This window comes from Pogona vitticeps, chromosome 4, assembly GCF_051106095.1.
Source record: "Pogona vitticeps strain Pit_001003342236 chromosome 4, PviZW2.1, whole genome shotgun sequence".
Classification (NCBI taxonomy): Eukaryota; Metazoa; Chordata; class Lepidosauria; order Squamata; family Agamidae; genus Pogona; species Pogona vitticeps.
This window is the reverse complement of record NC_135786.1, coordinates 180166086-180182490: the sequence shown is the minus strand read 5'-3', so window position 1 is coordinate 180182490 and position 16405 is coordinate 180166086. Positions and strand designations below refer to the sequence as shown.

Here is a 16405-nt window from a genome sequence, read left to right as displayed (position 1 = left end):
TTAAAACCAGCACCTCGAATTGTGGCCAGAAAGAGAATTTTTTTTTCAAAACCATGGAAACAGGCTAGACATTTCATTCGTGTCCGTGGTGTTTTTATTGTTTTCATGCAGCCTACAAGATAGAAGAATGCGAGGGAAAAGGCAGGACGACGGGACGACATAAATCCTCTCCCGCAAACTCCTTTAGTCCGTCGCAGCAAAAACAGCACAGTCTTGCGACTAGCCATTCTTATTTGACATAGGCTTTCAGAGCGCAGCTCTCTTCACCAGATATAGAACTCTACTATTTCCTTTGCTGCCAGTCAGGCGGCCCATTTCTGCGTAACGCGGGCCATTTCCGCAGCGAGCCCCCTCCCCCCCCCGTCCTCCACTTTCCGAGAAGGACAGAAGAGAACGTCGCGTAGGGTCGACACATAGAACCGGCCCGGGTAGACGAACAGGTCTTCGCGCAAGCGCAGTGTGCAGGCCTCGGAAGGACGACTGCGCCTTTCGCACTGGTTTGGGCCCGGCGGGTCCCCTTACTCCGATGACGTTCGGCCTTGGGCTGGCTTACTGTGTTTCTCGTCAGGCGAGATGGCGGCGCAGAAGATCAACGAAGGCTTGGAGCACATCGCCAAGGCGGAGAAATAGTGAGCGGCGAGGCTTTGGGAAGGGACGGCGGGGTGGGCAGGGGAAGGGCAGCGGAGAGGGCCCTGCCAGTCCCTCGGGAACCAGCGAGGGTCTCTCCAGCCAGCCAAGCCTCCTGTGGGGAGGGAGAGCTGCCTCCCCGGTGCACTGCTTGACCCGCCTCTGCCGCTTTCGGGCGACAAATGCCCGGGTGGGTCCCTGTGGGAAGGGGAGGGGGAAATCTTTCTCCCCTGAGGAGTGACAGTGCCGAAGATGCCCCCGGGCGAGGGACGTGGTTGGCCTCCCCCGGTAGCCGGTAGAAGATCCCGCTGAATTAGGGCCCACGCCTTCCCCAGACTGGGGCGTGTGTGTGTGTGTGTGTGTGTGTGTGTGTGTGTGTGTGTGTGTGTGTGTGTGTGTGTGTGTGTGTGTGAGAGAGAGAGAGGGGGTGTTAATAGTGAGGTGTAGCCGTGGGTGCAAGGAGGCCTCTGCCTTCAGGTGCACCAACGCTGGAGACTCCGGTGACGCAGCGGCGCTCCTTGTTTTGTCACAAAGTCCCCTCTTCCCTTTTGGCGAGGAAACGGAGGGTCGCTTGCTTTGAACTTCTGTCATCACCCGCCCCCAAAAAACTCCAAATATTCGTAACATTTCTTAGGTTCGTAGCGGATCAGTGGCTCCTCTATATACAATATTATGGTCTTCTTGACCCATGACTTTTCACCCACAAGTGGGTGTGGTTTATTTCATGGGAGTGTTTTTTTTTTTCCTCTTTTGCTTTTGAATAACGGAATATGGCCAGTCATCGCACCAGACTGTCTGGCTCTGCATTGGCAGCAGTACACAAGTGGGGGATATCTACATTACTTCTTAAATTAAAAGGTCAGACATTAAACTGAAAGCAAATCATTCTGTGCTGCTTATGAGGTACAGTATTGGGTCCCCCCACAGCCTGTGCTTGAGCCTGGTGTTTTTTGTTTTTCTGTTGTGCAGTGTTTAAAAGATGCTCTGTAACATTCTTCTGACCAGTTGTGTAGTTGTCAACTTGGAAGTGCAGATGCCACTTGTGAGGGTCCTCATAGCTATAAGGAGAGAGCAAACCTGCAGGCCATTAGATTGGTACATAGCAACATTTGAGGAACTGGTGGCTGTAATTTGCCTATGCAGTATCAAACCATTTCCACATATTTATATTACAACAATGAAAGTTTGCAACTATATACTGTTTCTTGAAAAAAAAATCCATTTTTATCTCAGCTACTGAGTGGATTACATCTAAACTTAAAGGGAACAAGGAGCCTAAGTGATTATGACAGATTTTATAACAGTCCCTGCTAGCCAGAAAGTCCTGAGATTTGACCCTGTGGACCTTGGCTTCACTGTACCACCACTTCTGTGATTTGTAGTGATGTCATATCTTAGGTATATGAGTGAAGGTGATCAGTGCCTCAATGATTTAACTTGTTTTTGCCATTGCTAATTATTTGGACTGTTCTGTATTTCAGTTTGAAAACTGGATTACTAAAATGGAAACCAGACTATGATAGTGCAGCTACTGAATATTCAAAGGCAGGTATGTTGTGCAAAACATGGAAAATTCATTTTCACAATCACAGATATATTTCACTGCCTTCGTTGTACACTTGATTTAATGGAAAAAGGCAAGAGAAATGTCATTTGGAATTACTGAATGACTTTTATGTGTATAGCAACAATAACATTCCAGAGACAAAATATTTCATAACATTAAAAATATATTTCTATGTATTTGGTAGCATTCATTTCTTGTTGAATGGATAGGGTAAAATATGGCTGTAGGTTATATTGTAAGCAGGATAGTAATGGAAGTCACACTGTATGAGTTTAGGGTTAGAGTCTTGTATCATCTCTTAAAACCAAAACATAGCCTAAAACATATGCATGTTTACATTGAGGTGAGTTCCACTGTGTTGGGTGGGTCTACCTCTCAAGGATGTATGCATGAATATTGCAGCCAGAAAGCTATGGTTTTGATACTCAGAAGACTTACATAATTTGCCTGGGAACCATTATTAATGCACATAGACAACATGTATATGACATTGCTTGAAATGTGAATGGATTAATAGTAAGCTCGAGGGAATCTGATACATAACCATTTTGTGCTGACATTCATGTTCCCACTCACCCAGGAAGTTATTTGGGTACTTTTGGGTTTGTTAGTTACTTCACAGGGTTGTTATGAGAATACAAATATTAAAAAGATTGTTGTCCTGATAGCATCTGAGTTAAACAGCAAGAAAAATGTTTTAAATAAGTAAATGATAATAAAGCTTAAAGAAATAAATCCTTTGTGATGTTATTTCTGAGATGTAATATATGGGAAATATTTATCACAGAATGAATATTAATGCTCCATTTTAAAATTTTTCAGCTGTTGCCTTTAAAAATGCCAAACAGTTTGATCAGGCAAAAGAAGCATATTATAGAGAAGCTATATGCCATGAAAACAACAAAGCGTATCTTTTAATAAATGGTTACCTCTATCGCAACGTTTAAAAATAGAATTTGTTGAGCTGAAATTAGTTTTTCATCTATTGCAAAAGTGTATGGTTGTCTTTGGATCTGTCTTACGGCTTCTTTGGTAGAGGTTTAAACAAGAACATATAGCTTGTACAGGGGCTGGGTAAGTGGTTTGGTTTTTAGACATTGATACTTTGTATTCTTTTCTGTGGGAAAACATTGGCCCAGTTCCGACCCCCAGAACTGGCCAGGCCACTTACAAAGCTCTACATGATGCTCGGCTCCGTTGTCATCACGCCAATCGCAGAAGTAGTCCAGCTGTACCTTCCTTCCCTTCTTGTGCAGTCGAGAACTGCACCACAGAGGTGGGAGGGGGAAACTCCCCACTCAGCCGATAACTGGAATTGAATGCAGGGTGCCCATGTCTATTAGATTTACATTTAAAGGGAGTCAAACATGCTTGATTTGTGTGATCAATTTTGAACCTGCATTCCATGCAGACAAAGTCTGTGCTAGATAGAATCTGCTAATCTGGTCTGTTCATAGGCTCAGTTGTAGTATTTTTAGATCTAACAGACAGCTGTGTTTTGGACATCATATTGGAACAGGACTCCTGTACATAGAATTGGTTTCAAGTCTGTTTTTTTTTAAATATTGGATGTAACAGCCAATATGTGTGGACTCCACATACATAGTCTTTGTCCCAGCAGCCATGTGGAAAGTGTCTAATAAATTTGAAGGCAGTCATGTGGCTTGACTTCACTGGTTGGTTAACCACCCTCACTATCACATGACTGACCAGTGGGGATTAGGTTCTTCTGGGTATAGAGGATGCTGCAAGTTGTAGTCTTGCTGCTCATTAGGCTCTTATAGGGGGTGGCTACTTGAGAACTGTGACTCCCAGGAAGCACTGTGGCAGCTTTCGTTTTTTTAAAAATAGCAACACATAGCGGCACCATTGGGCATAGATAACCTGAAAGCCGTTCTCTGAAGGGGGCTTAATCGAGAGATCTGCGGATTTATGTATGTAGGCTGGAAATTCTAGAATTCTGCCTTAGGAATTCTTGCAGCATTCTGGTGGCTGAAGCCCAACATCATGAAATAACACAGCCCCGTCTTGCCACCTCTTTATGATATGAAAGTGACTGTGAGCTCTTGAAATTCTGTGCCTTTGGAGTGCAGCCACTGGCCAATATTACTCTGCAATAAGGCTTTGAGTGTGGCCCCAGCAATATACTGTATCTCTGCTGTCCAAGGACCACTCTGGCTAAATATGGGTTTTTGCCTCCAGGTTATGAATTGGCCACAGTAACTTTGAGCATGGCAGTGTGGAATAGTTTCAGTTTGAATCAATGGAGAAACTACCTGCTCTCTGGTGCAATCACAAATATCCAGCTGTTTGTGGAGAAGACTTCAAGTAGATTTTCTATTTTACATAAGGTTCAAAGCAGAGTAGATAAATAGGTACCACCATGGTGGGAAGGTAACATTCCGTGTCAAGTCACACTGGCCATGTGACCACGGAAACTGTCTTCGGACAAACGCTGGCTCTATGGCTTGGAAATGGGGATGAGCACTGCCCCCTAGAGTCAGACACAACTAGACTAAATGTCAAGGGGATACCTTTACCTTTACTTATAAAAAGTGGCCCTTCTCCACCAAAATGTCTTCCACTAACAAAATGAGTTCCCTCTTCTCAATTTTGCTCATGCCGTACGTAAGAGAGAAAATTGCAAGGTAATGTACGATATATACTTGTTATCCTGCTGTTAACTTTAGTTGTTTTTTCTTTAGCAAGCTCATGGTTAGAAAAGCAAAATTGTTTGCTCCTAGAGCAATTTATGTATTAACATTGACCTGTGCAACTGGTTTTTGTAGATGAACTCTTTTTTAAAATAGTTGAACTTGCCCAGAAAGGTGTTTTCCAGTTTGTGTCCTTGACTCAAAATTACTTTTATCCAGTTTCTTCCATGCTGCAAAGTAAGTATGACTGCCATTTTAATTTACGAAGCATTATTGGAAAATGTATCTTTAAAAATTGGGAAATATTATGATACTGATTTACACCAGAATATGTTTTAGCTGTCCAAATCTTCCTTTAGCGCTAGTATTTTATTGTACTGTAAAATACGTTGGACCTACAAAAATGTTGCAATGTGGTTTGCTCCTGTTCAGGATCCTAGACAAACAGACAGACCCTTTCCCAAGGTAATCTATTCTGCCCTCTCCTAACACTTAACAAACTGGCAACATTTTCATGGAAAAGAGGAGTAAATTTCTATGTGTCTTCTCTTCTGCCTATTGTGAAACAGCCCAAAGATGCTTGCAGCATGATACAGTTAACTCATAGTATTGCTTGCCATGAGATGTTTCTTTGTGAAGATCCTGCACTATCTTGCTTTTTCTTTACAGATCTTATGAACAAGCTGGTATGATGTTAAAGGTATGACTCTGTTCAGGCTTTCTGTACAATGGCATTTCATTACGTTAAGCATTAAAACTTCGTTCTATATAATATTTAGCTTGTAGTTTGATAAATGCATGTCATGAATCCAGAATATAATTTCATGTAAGCTTCAGTGCATTTCTATTGTTTGGTAGAATTACTGTTTAAAATCCCATCACATTTAGGTTTTTATTTGTTTTAAAGTGTAGTCTTTAGATCAGTGGTTCCTGACCTTGGGTCCCCAGATGTTCTTGGACTAAAACTCCCAGAAACCTTCACTACTAGCTATGCTGGCCAAGACTTCTGGGAGTTGTAGTTCAAGACTTCTGGGAGTTGTAGTTCAAGAACAACTGGGGACCCAAGGTTGGAAACCACTGTTGAAATATTCCCAATTAAACTTTTCTAATTGAAAACTGCCACGTTTTTCTGCGACCCATCAAAGCAGATATCTCTTTGTTCTGTAGGACTTGCCAAGCAGACTTTGAGGCTGAAGGGAAGAAGTAGGATCCATTCCATAAACTGTGTGCATTCCACCAGTGGATAGACATCATCAGATTGTATATATTGTCATTAAATTGCACAAGCTTGATGCTTGTTTTAGGAAAGCCAAAATGCTTATGTTAAAGTGCCTGTAATCAGTTGTACCTGATAGACTTATATCCAGACACTCTTAACAGCTGGACCTTGAGCATATTTTCCTGGAAGGAAGATATAGTCTGGTAACATGGATTGCAATTAATCCATGCTTACAGGGTCAGTCTTCATAGAATGATAGAAATGTAGGTAGAAGAGTTTTTTGTTGAGTTAAACTAAAAGAAAGACATTGACTAACCCACTAAATAAATGGAATGCTGTCTGACTGTCCTGACTGTCTTGCACATTCATGTTTACCACATGATGCCTAAGGCATTTGGATGGCCATTGCAGATTACCTGGAGAAAAGGTATCACATTACTTCACAATATTTTTCACCCATATTAGTTTGCATATCCAGACCATTAATAGATATGATTGTATGAAGCTGCTGAATGAATTATCTTTTAACTGTGATGCAGTTCAGGTGGTCTATTGTATTAAATAGCCTCTGGAATAACCTACCTCCGGAGATTCGCGCTGCACCCTCGCTGGGTACTTTTAAGAACCAACTAAAAACGTGGATGTATAGGCAGGCCTTCCCTTCCAGTTAATTCCTGTCCTCTTTCCTTTTTTTCTCTTTATTTGATTTATTTTGTATTTTTCCCATCTTGCAGAATCATTTAATTAATTAATTTGTTATAAATTTTTCTTGAACTTGTTATGCTTTATGTTGTAAGCCGCCTAGAGTGGTCGAAATGACTAGATAGGCGGGGTATAAATACAATAAATAAATAAATAAATAAAAATACATTCTTTGAACCTTTGAAATTCACATTTAATAAAAATTGCTCACCGAAACATAAGGATAAGGTTTAGCTAAAATGTTAATGATTGCTTGATGTTGTGATAGCCAAATGAAAATGTTTGAGCAATCTTCATTTCTCAGTCTTACCAATAAACCTGAGCCTTTTTTCTTCCTCCTGCAGGAGATGCAGCAACACCATGATGCCATAGAACTCATTCAGAAAGCCAGCATGATGTTCCTGGAGAATGGAACCCCTGACACAGCAGCTATTGCACTAGATCGTGCTGGAAAGTAAGTAGGCAATTTCCAAGTACCAGGGTTTTGTTATGTTTGAAATAGAGTTCAATTCCTCATTTCCCTTGTTGATAAAACTACAAAGTTAAATTGGAATGAGTGTTCTACCACCCTTATTTCAGAAGCCCTTTAGAAACAATCCTTTTGGATCTCTAGCTGAAGTAAAGTCTACAGAGAAAAAGAAGAGATAGAGAAGGGACTGGCAAGAGAAAGACAGGAAAACAGTGCGAGAGGGTCAGAAGATAATGCAAGTGAATGTAACTTTCAGAAGAAAAATATCTAAGTAATGGTGTTGATGTTGTTATTTCAGGGTAATAGAAAATATAAATCCAGACAAGGCTATTCAGCTCTATCAGCAGACAGCAGCAGTGTTTGAGGTAAGTCTTTTGAAAGCATAAATACTCCCTAGGCAAGCAGATTTGGCTGACATTGATGAGAATTAACACTTCAAATAGTACCATCATAGAACTGTAGCTTTGGAAGCAATATTCCCTCTTAATTTTCGGGAGCCATGGGGTTCTGGCCATGACCAGAAGCTAATGGGTGGCAACACTGACTTGGCTGCGCACCCCCAGTGCAGCGCTGCAGAGGCACACGAGTGTGCAGCTTAGTGGGAACATTCCTTGGAAGGGACTCTAGTTTATCTAGTTTAACTCACTGCTGATGCAGGAAAACCACAACTAAAGCATCCAAAACAGATAACCATCCATTCATTTTTTGACATCTCCAACAAAGGAGAGTCTACCTTCCAAGAATTGTTACTCTGGGGTATAGTCAACGCAATTATGTGAGCTAACATTAGGAATCTACTTCCATGAACTCACTCACTTGTAAATCACCATATATGCCATCACTTGCCAATACGGTATTTTAATTTACATAGATCAGACAGGGCAGTTGTATATTGGAATGAATATACCCCATCAGACATAAACAATAAGAATTTTCTTTCATGAAAGCCCTAGTTTATGTAGGGATTTTCAGTGGTTCTTATGAGAAGCTGTTTTTTTCAATGTGGCATGACAGTAACTATTTAGTATTCATGCTTTAATTCTAGTTGTATATGTCTGTTTAACATACTACCAATAGACTGTTTTTCTATTTCTATTCACATTTAGCTTCATAAGTATTTTAAATTAAAATGTGAAAAATAACAGCTGAATCATCTTTGGAGATAGAGCAAAGACTGAAGTATGAGCTTAAGCAGGTATATCTCAGCTTCCTAGGTTGTTGCTTGAGTAGGCTAACTGCTATGACAGAAATAACTTCTGATTGACTCTTGCAATTTCATGATCAGTAACTTCCGCATCTTTATTGTACTTCTGAACATGTAGGACACAACTTGGGTCCTTTCCTGTATTAGTCATTTTAGTATCGCAGCTAAAATTTCATTTTCTGGTCAAGCTAACCTGAAAATAAGCCCTAGTATGATTTTTCAGGATGCTCGCAATATAAGCCCTACCCCCCAAAAAGCCCTAGTTAAGTGAAACCCCACCCTCTACCATTGTGCAGCATTGTGCAGAAACTAGAAAATGACATGACTGTAAAATAAAACATCCCCTGAAAATAAGCTCTAATGTGTTTTTTTGGAGCAAAAATTAATATATTAATGTCTTATTTTCAGGGAAGCATGGTACTAAATTGTGACTTAACATGAGAAATCTGAAAATGATTTGGATTGTCCAAGTAGTAGAGGTATATTTAAAATATAATTAAGAGATCCCTATGTAAACAGGCAACTAAAACCAAGAGATGTTGGAGAAATTGCAGACATCTCAACTTGAGCTACTTCTAGTAATTCACATTTGCCTTACAATTAAGCTATTAATGTTTGATTATGCTTTCCTTTCCTTTTTCATCTAGAATGAAGAACGTTTACGACAAGCAGTTGAAATGTATGGAAAGGCTTCAAGACTTTTAGTCAGAGGTCGTAGGTGTGCATCTTAGTACTTTTTGAAACAATCTTTGGGAGGTCAAAATGTTACTGGCTGATGTGGGTTTTGTGTACTCTACTATTACTGAATTCTTGCATATGGTCCTGATGACATTCTCTTTGAAAGCCCCATGGCTATGTTTCCATAGCATGTAAGCTACTAAATCATATTGCTGGACGTTGGTGTACTGCCTATAGAGTTGTATGTATTGTAACTGACACTGGAACTGAGTGGGCAACTTTTGGCCAATATCTACAATATCACTATTGTAAAGGAACAAATTTCTTCCTTTCCACCTCACAACCCATTCTATACCATTTGGGAATCTTTTAAAAATGTATCTGCTTAAAACATTCACAAATAGAACTTTTATAAACAACAACAGAAAGGTATAAATGGGAAAAGTCCTAGAACTGGTTCAGAACTATAGGAAATTTCCTCTTTCATTGTTTTGGTTGGAGAATTGGTTCGTGTGCCATTCAATGTGACATGCATTGCAGTTCATGTTTCCTGAACAGTTCAGCAAAAGTGGAGAATAGGCTGTCTTCCAGCAGCAATGTGGCCTGACATATTTGACAGGTTTTGTGAGGTATCTGAGCTGTTCAGGCAACGGTTTACCATTGCCATTTCCCTATTGATTTTCCATGTTGAGTAGAGATTTGAACCCAGTTCTTTTGAGTCTTAGCCTGACACTCTGTCCACTACTCTAGCTCTTACACCACACTGGATTTCATGGTACAGTGGTGCCTCGCACAACGAGCGCCCGTAGAGCGATGAATTCGCTCTACGAGGACGCTTTTGCGATCGCTAATGCGATCGCACAGCGATGGCCCCAATGGGCGAAAATCGCAGAGTGAAGGTCGGTAAGCGGTTCGCTTACGGACCTTCGCTTTGCGACCCGGCGATCAGCTGTTCCGCGGCTTCAAAATGGCCGCTGGATCAGCCGAAAGGGCCGGGTGCAGCGTTTTCGCGCCCTTGGTAAGCAAGGGGAGGGCACAAAAACGCTGCCGGAACAGCCAAAATGGCTGTGTGCAGCATTTTCGCGCTTTCCCCTTGCTTACCAAGGGCGCGAAAACGCTGCACCCGGCCATTTCGGCTGTTCCGGCGGCCATTTTGGACCCGCCGATCAGCTGATCGCAGCCATTTTCGTGCCCTCGTTCAGCGAGGGGAGGGCGCGAAAATGGCTGCCGGACCCCAGAAGCATCGCTGAACGGTGAGTTTTCAGCCGATTTGGAACGCATTAAACAATGTTTAATGCGTTCCAATGGGCTTTTCTCCCCCGCTCAGCGATGTTTCACATAACGAGGGTTAATCCGGGACGGATTAACCTCGCTGTGCGAGGCACCACTGTATTTACTTCATATGTAATTATACTAGAAAGAATCATGCAAGTATGGGTTTGCTACTTGTATATATCAGTCTTAGTTTTGGGAACCTTAATTCATTTCGCCATGAAATTTTTAAACAAGTGGTTCTCAAACATATGTTCAACTGAAAATTTAGTATACGCTCATTGTAATTGCACAGAGGCAACTCATTTCTGTGTTATTGAATTATCTAGTTGCAATCTTTCTGCTTTCTGATTCTGAACCACTTCTCATCCTTTGTCTTCCAGACTAGATGAAGCTGCAGTATCTCTTCAGAAGGAAAAGAGTCTTTATAAAGATATTGAAAACTATCCAACGTGTTACAAGGTATAGGATCAGTTGTTCTCTTTTTTTCCCCTGTTTTGAGAAGAAAATAGAGTTTCCTTTAAATAAGAGCAATGTTCTGTTATGATTAATCTTTTCCAAAAACAATGGTGTCTCCTTTGTTGATCATATACCTTCAGATCTCTGCAGTGTTAAGCCATAGAAAGCTCCAGTGGGCTCATATTCTGGATATGGCACTGGTCAGTTTATTCTGAAATACTGCTTTGTTGCTATAGAATGATCAGTCTTTTTTTCTTCTTTAGAAAACGATTGCTCAGGTCTTAGTTCATCTTCACAGAAATGACTATGTTGCTGCAGAAAAATGTGTCAGGGAAAGCTATAGGTAAGTCACCTTTTTGCCTAAGTGCTTTTTAATTTAAAACATGATTGTATTTCATGTGATTTTTCTTATTTGCAAATGGGGTAGATCTATATTTCTGAAGCTTTCATATCATGTTAGGGACGTTGCTATATGCACATTTCCCTGAACAGCACAATTTTGTTGTTTCTAAAGTAATCCTCCCCAACTTAGACCTTTAGATGTGCTTTATTGCAGTTCCCACTATCCAGTACATTTTAGAATAGGTGGGGAAGGATGTCTTTAGTAAAGTCATATTTCTTTACATGAAGTTACACACATCTGTAATCTTATAAAATTGCTTGCTGCCTGGGAAAGTAAGATGTAAGCATCTGATTTATATGTTTTAAAATAACTTTATTTAAGGAGTGGTGAGGTGGATCTCCAGAGGTCTGCCCACGCCTGGATCTTGGAGTGTGCACCTGTTCCCCATCTGCCCTTTAAAAGAACTTTTAAAGAGGCTTCACTTTTTCTGAAAAGGCCCCACAATCACCCTCTAATGGCCAAAACTGTATAAAATTTTAAAAGGAGATCTAAATGGCCCAAGGATATTGAGAGCCCCCAAACATGGCATAATTGCCTTATCTTAATCTTAGAACTGCAGAGCTGGAAGGAACCCTGTGGATCATTGTGTCCATCCCCTGTCGAGGAGGCACAGTGGGGAATTGAGCTCCCAACCTCTGGCTCTGCATCCATAGACCTCAACCATTGAGAGCAGTGGACCCTCAGGGGGGAACAACCACCTTGAACCTTGGAAGGGTGTCCCTGCTTCCTCCCACTCTGAAACATTTTAATTTTAAATAGGCCTACATTTCTACTTTCTGAGCCAATTTTTTTAAATAACTGTTTAAGGTTTCAGGGGTTGGAAGCCAGAGGTCCTGGAGAGTGTCACGTATGACCCATAGTCCTCAGTTGACCCATTCCTGATCTAGGCTGTTGTGCAGTTAAATTGTCGAGGCAGTTCACAGTACTAATGATAAATGATAGAGTAATAATATGTAAGGTTATATTAATAGCTTGCATAAAACAATCAGGTTAGTACTGGAAATTCAACAGAGCAGACAAGTCACTGTTGAAACAATTCATGTTACATGCTGGGGTACCTGCATTAATAAAAATATTCCACATCAGTATCATTAGATCAGTGGTCGGGGAACAGGGGTAATTTACCCCAAATGGGATAATAATGAAAATCCTGGGGCATCCATATCTTGAACGCTGGTTCGGGGTCTTCCTTTTCAATCTTTGTCCCTTGTTTGGAAACTGGTTTCTTAACTTTGAGAAAACTATTTTTAAATGAATTTTCAATTGTATCAGCATACCAGGATTCAGAGAAAGTGAGGACTGTGCAGCATTGGAGCAACTACTAGAAGGGTATGATCAGCAAGACCAGGACCAGGTGTCCGATGTGTGCAATTCACCACTCTTTAAATATATGGACAATGATGTAAGTTGGTGTATATTCTGAACAATGAGTATCCTAAATGTGAGAATGTCTGTTAAGTGAAAATGAAAAAGAAACCTCATTTCCCAGTTGTGAGCAAGATAAAGTGATGTTAACTACTGGGTCATTGGTGGGACTTAGTGTTTGTTGCTGCCTGGTAATAGATTATACTATGCTGCTTGAATGTGGCAGTTTCCTATGATAGTCTTATACACAGTCCCTGCCAAATCTGGAGTTTTAAGCAAGTGTGGGTACTGAGGAATTTTCTCACTCCGGTCTTACAAATTTTGGGGAACCTGTTGTGAAATGAGATTGCATATAGACGTTGGCTTGTTTTGTCTGTTCGTTTATAATATACAGTGGTGCCTCGCATAGCGAGGTTAATCCGTTCCGGATTAACCTTCGCTATGCGAAAACATCGCTAAACGGGACAAAAAAAGCCATAGAAACGCATTGAACTTTGTTCAATGCGTTCCTATGGCTTGAAAACTCACCGTTAAGCGATGTTGTCCCATAGCGCCGCCATTTTCGCGCCCTCGGTAAGCGAGGGCAGGGCGCGAAAATGCGGCGCGGACCTTCCGGCGGCCATTTTGGAACCGCCGATCAGCTGTTCTCCCCCGCTTCGTTTTGCGAGGATCGCTAAGCGAATCGCTTAGCGATCATCGCAAAGCGAAAAATCGCCATAGGGGCCATCGCTGAGCGAATGCTCCAGCGATGGCCCGGACCCCCTCGCTATGCGAATTCATCGCATAGCGAAGCACTCGCTAAGCGAGGCACCACTGTAATTATTTTACTGCAAGCTAAGTATTAATTGTTTTGTAATATGTAGGTCACTGCTTTTCATTATTTTACCTCCGATATTTATGTAATCAGAAGTTTTGTTCTATGTATTTGGAAAATAAATGTATTTGTTGTTATTGGAGGACCAAAAGAACGTAAGATGGTGAAATGTTTTGGTTGTATAAGCAAATAAGAACTCAAAAATCCAGTTATTACAGCCAAGGTTTTTCAAGTGGTTATTGTTGCTGGACAATACATTTATTGGCTGAAATCCAGTAGTAAGTCACAACTAGGCTAATTGAATCAGTGGATTTTGGTGATTCAACACTTCTGTAAGCTCTGTTGATTCAATAGGCCTGTTCTAGTTGTGACTTATTACTGGATTTCAGCCGCTGGGTGATTTGATTTCAATTGATCCACTGTCTAAAGTTGTGTATGACGTAGCAAGGCAATCTAGATTTTTAAGCTGTGAGGAAGATTGTGGTCATTATGTAAGACCCAGTCATATTAGGTCAGTATTTTATTCAACATAATCATTTACCTTTAGGGTAGTTTAATGCTGGCATTGACCATATTGCCATTAAGTAAGGATACTTAGTTGATTTATATACCTCTGCATTAGTTCACAAGCAAAATAACTGGGATATGCCTTTAATGACACAGAGATTCTTGTTCTTCCTATCCTTTGCTAGTATGCAAAGCTTGGTCTCTCGCTGACTGTCCCAGGAGGAGGCATAAAGAAGAAGTCTCCAGTTACTCCCCAGGGCAAAGCAGATGGATCTGCTGTTCCAGGGTCTCGTGTGCATGAAGAAGATGACGAATATGCAGGTGGACTCTGCTAATTCCAGTTAACACTACTCCAATACCAGGCTAGCTATTTCTGGCTAGTGAGCAATTCCAAATGCACCCAAATTGCCACTATTTCTGTGCAATCATGAAGTTGAAAAGATAATAGTGATGTGTCAGCTTTTGGGGTCCTTGTATAAAAGCATGGCTATACATATTAAAGTGTTTCTGGGTTACAGTCTTAAATCTTAAGTCTTTTCAGAGCATTTGCTTTAATGACAAATTTGAGTACCATGGTCTTCTTTAAAAGAGAAGCACATTTGGAAGATGGCATTTATTTTCAGTGTTTTTCTCCAAGTATCTCTGGTTTCAGGGCCCATTGCTTTATGTTCCAGTGTCAGATGAGCCCTGTGTGAGGTTAGAGTCCATGGAAGGGACACTTAATCTCTCAGGTTTATGTGCTGTTATTATTATACTGCATTTTAAAATAATATCAATAAGCTGCTGAAAGCACCTTGAACTATGGCAGATATGGCTTTTTCCACGTGAACGCATTATTTGATGAAGCTATATACAGGGTACATGTCCGACTGCCATGTATATAGGAGATCTGTGGGCCAGTGCCAGGATTGCACAATTCAGTTTTTTAAAAAAAAAAACAAAAATTTTCACAATCTAGCTTTTGTTCCATGTAACACTGCTCTAGGTCAACTGTAAAAAATCCCAGTTCCCTTTGGAAGTTAAAAATATTAGGTGTAGAATTTTTAGCACTTCTTTCTTGAGATATAGAAAGTTGTAATCTTGGTGTACAAATAGTGGCAAATATTTTTTCCTTTGTGTATTAATAATGCAGAAATCCAGAAAATGTGTCAAGTATACTGTTCTGAGAATAGGTATATTTAGACTCTTTCAACAAATATATCACCCGCTGGACTATTCTTTTTTACAGTGAATGTCAAATTTGCAGTCTGTTTTACAGAGAAATGGTACCATACTATTTGCTGAGATCACTTTGAATCCCTTATGCATCTGCTCCTGCTTCTCTCCTCCCACCAGTACAAGTCTTACATTCATATAATTTCAGGCATATGTTAACAAGATGTGTTAAATGTTGGAGGAGCTGAAAAAGTTCAGGATTTTGGTTGATACCACACATAGAAATTACAGACAGCCAATCTATATATATGTAAGAGGGCTTTGAATAGAAATATGCCTTGATATTGCACTATTATAACTCCTGGAGAACATCATGGATCCCTAAACTCCTCAGATGTCTATGGAAGTAATATACCACAGGAGAGGGGTCATAAAAATGGTCATTAACATTCCTAGTAATTTTGTCTTGTGAAAAGGAACTGTTTACATTTCAGGAACATAGTTTCTTTTTGAATGAATATCCAATCACAGGCTTTATACTTGTCATTAAGATCCTTATTTTAGGTGGAAAAAAGTAACTGAGGTCTTAACTACCTTTAAAAACTATTAAATAATTTCTTCTTTCCGAATATGTATTTAGTATTTATTTTCCAAGGTATGCTGCACAGTTCCTTTGACTAACAAAATGCAGGAGAAAAAAATTTAGGAAATAATGCCAGTTTTAAAGAGCCAAAGCAGCAGGTTTGCTTGCATGAGTATGCTAAAATGTAGTCCAAGGTAAATAACTATATTAAATACAACTTGTCTGTACACCCAGATGCTATGTAAACTGTGTTTAATGCAGTGTAAACCCTGTGTTTTGTAACTGCCCAGCCTCTGTGGGATACAATAGAGTATGAAAAAATATTTATAATTGCCCTGTATCTTCAGCCTCTCTGAGAAGAAACTATGTATTTCACCTCTTAAATAAAGCTTAAAGTTATGAACTGTATGTGTGCTTTATGGTGATATGGTGATCATGGTTAGCTTGGTTTGTCTACATATTCAAATTATAGGTATACTTAAGTGATTGAATTAAAAATCTGATGTCATGTAACAGAGGTTTCTGAGATATGTTTATAAGATCTGTTATCCTGGTATTGGACATTGATCATTCATTTATATTTTTATGCTGCCTTTCCCTCAGTGAAAACATTCAGAAGAAACGTTCTGCTGCCAAAAGATTGGACATCCCACTTATCAACAGCGTCCCCAATATAACCAATGGAGGCAACTTTACAATTCCTACCAGAGGTTCCAACACGAATCCC

At 40.3% G+C, this 16405-nt stretch overlaps 1 protein-coding gene across 1 annotated transcript; it reads left to right on the top strand.

Annotated features, from left to right (window-relative positions):
• Window positions 1-259: 259 nt before the first annotated feature.
• NAPG (NSF attachment protein gamma) lies at window positions 260-16081 on the top strand. The gene is made up of 12 exons (XM_020793490.3): window positions 260-629; window positions 2109-2176; window positions 3017-3101; window positions 5068-5085; window positions 5518-5548; window positions 7114-7223; window positions 7537-7603; window positions 9090-9160; window positions 10776-10854; window positions 11115-11194; window positions 12527-12656; window positions 14126-16081. Exons 1-12 carry the CDS (start codon window positions 574-576, stop codon window positions 14273-14275), a joined length of 945 nt encoding a protein of 314 aa, XP_020649149.1. The 5' UTR covers window positions 260-573; the 3' UTR covers window positions 14276-16081.
• The last annotated feature ends 324 nt before the right edge of the window (window positions 16082-16405 follow it).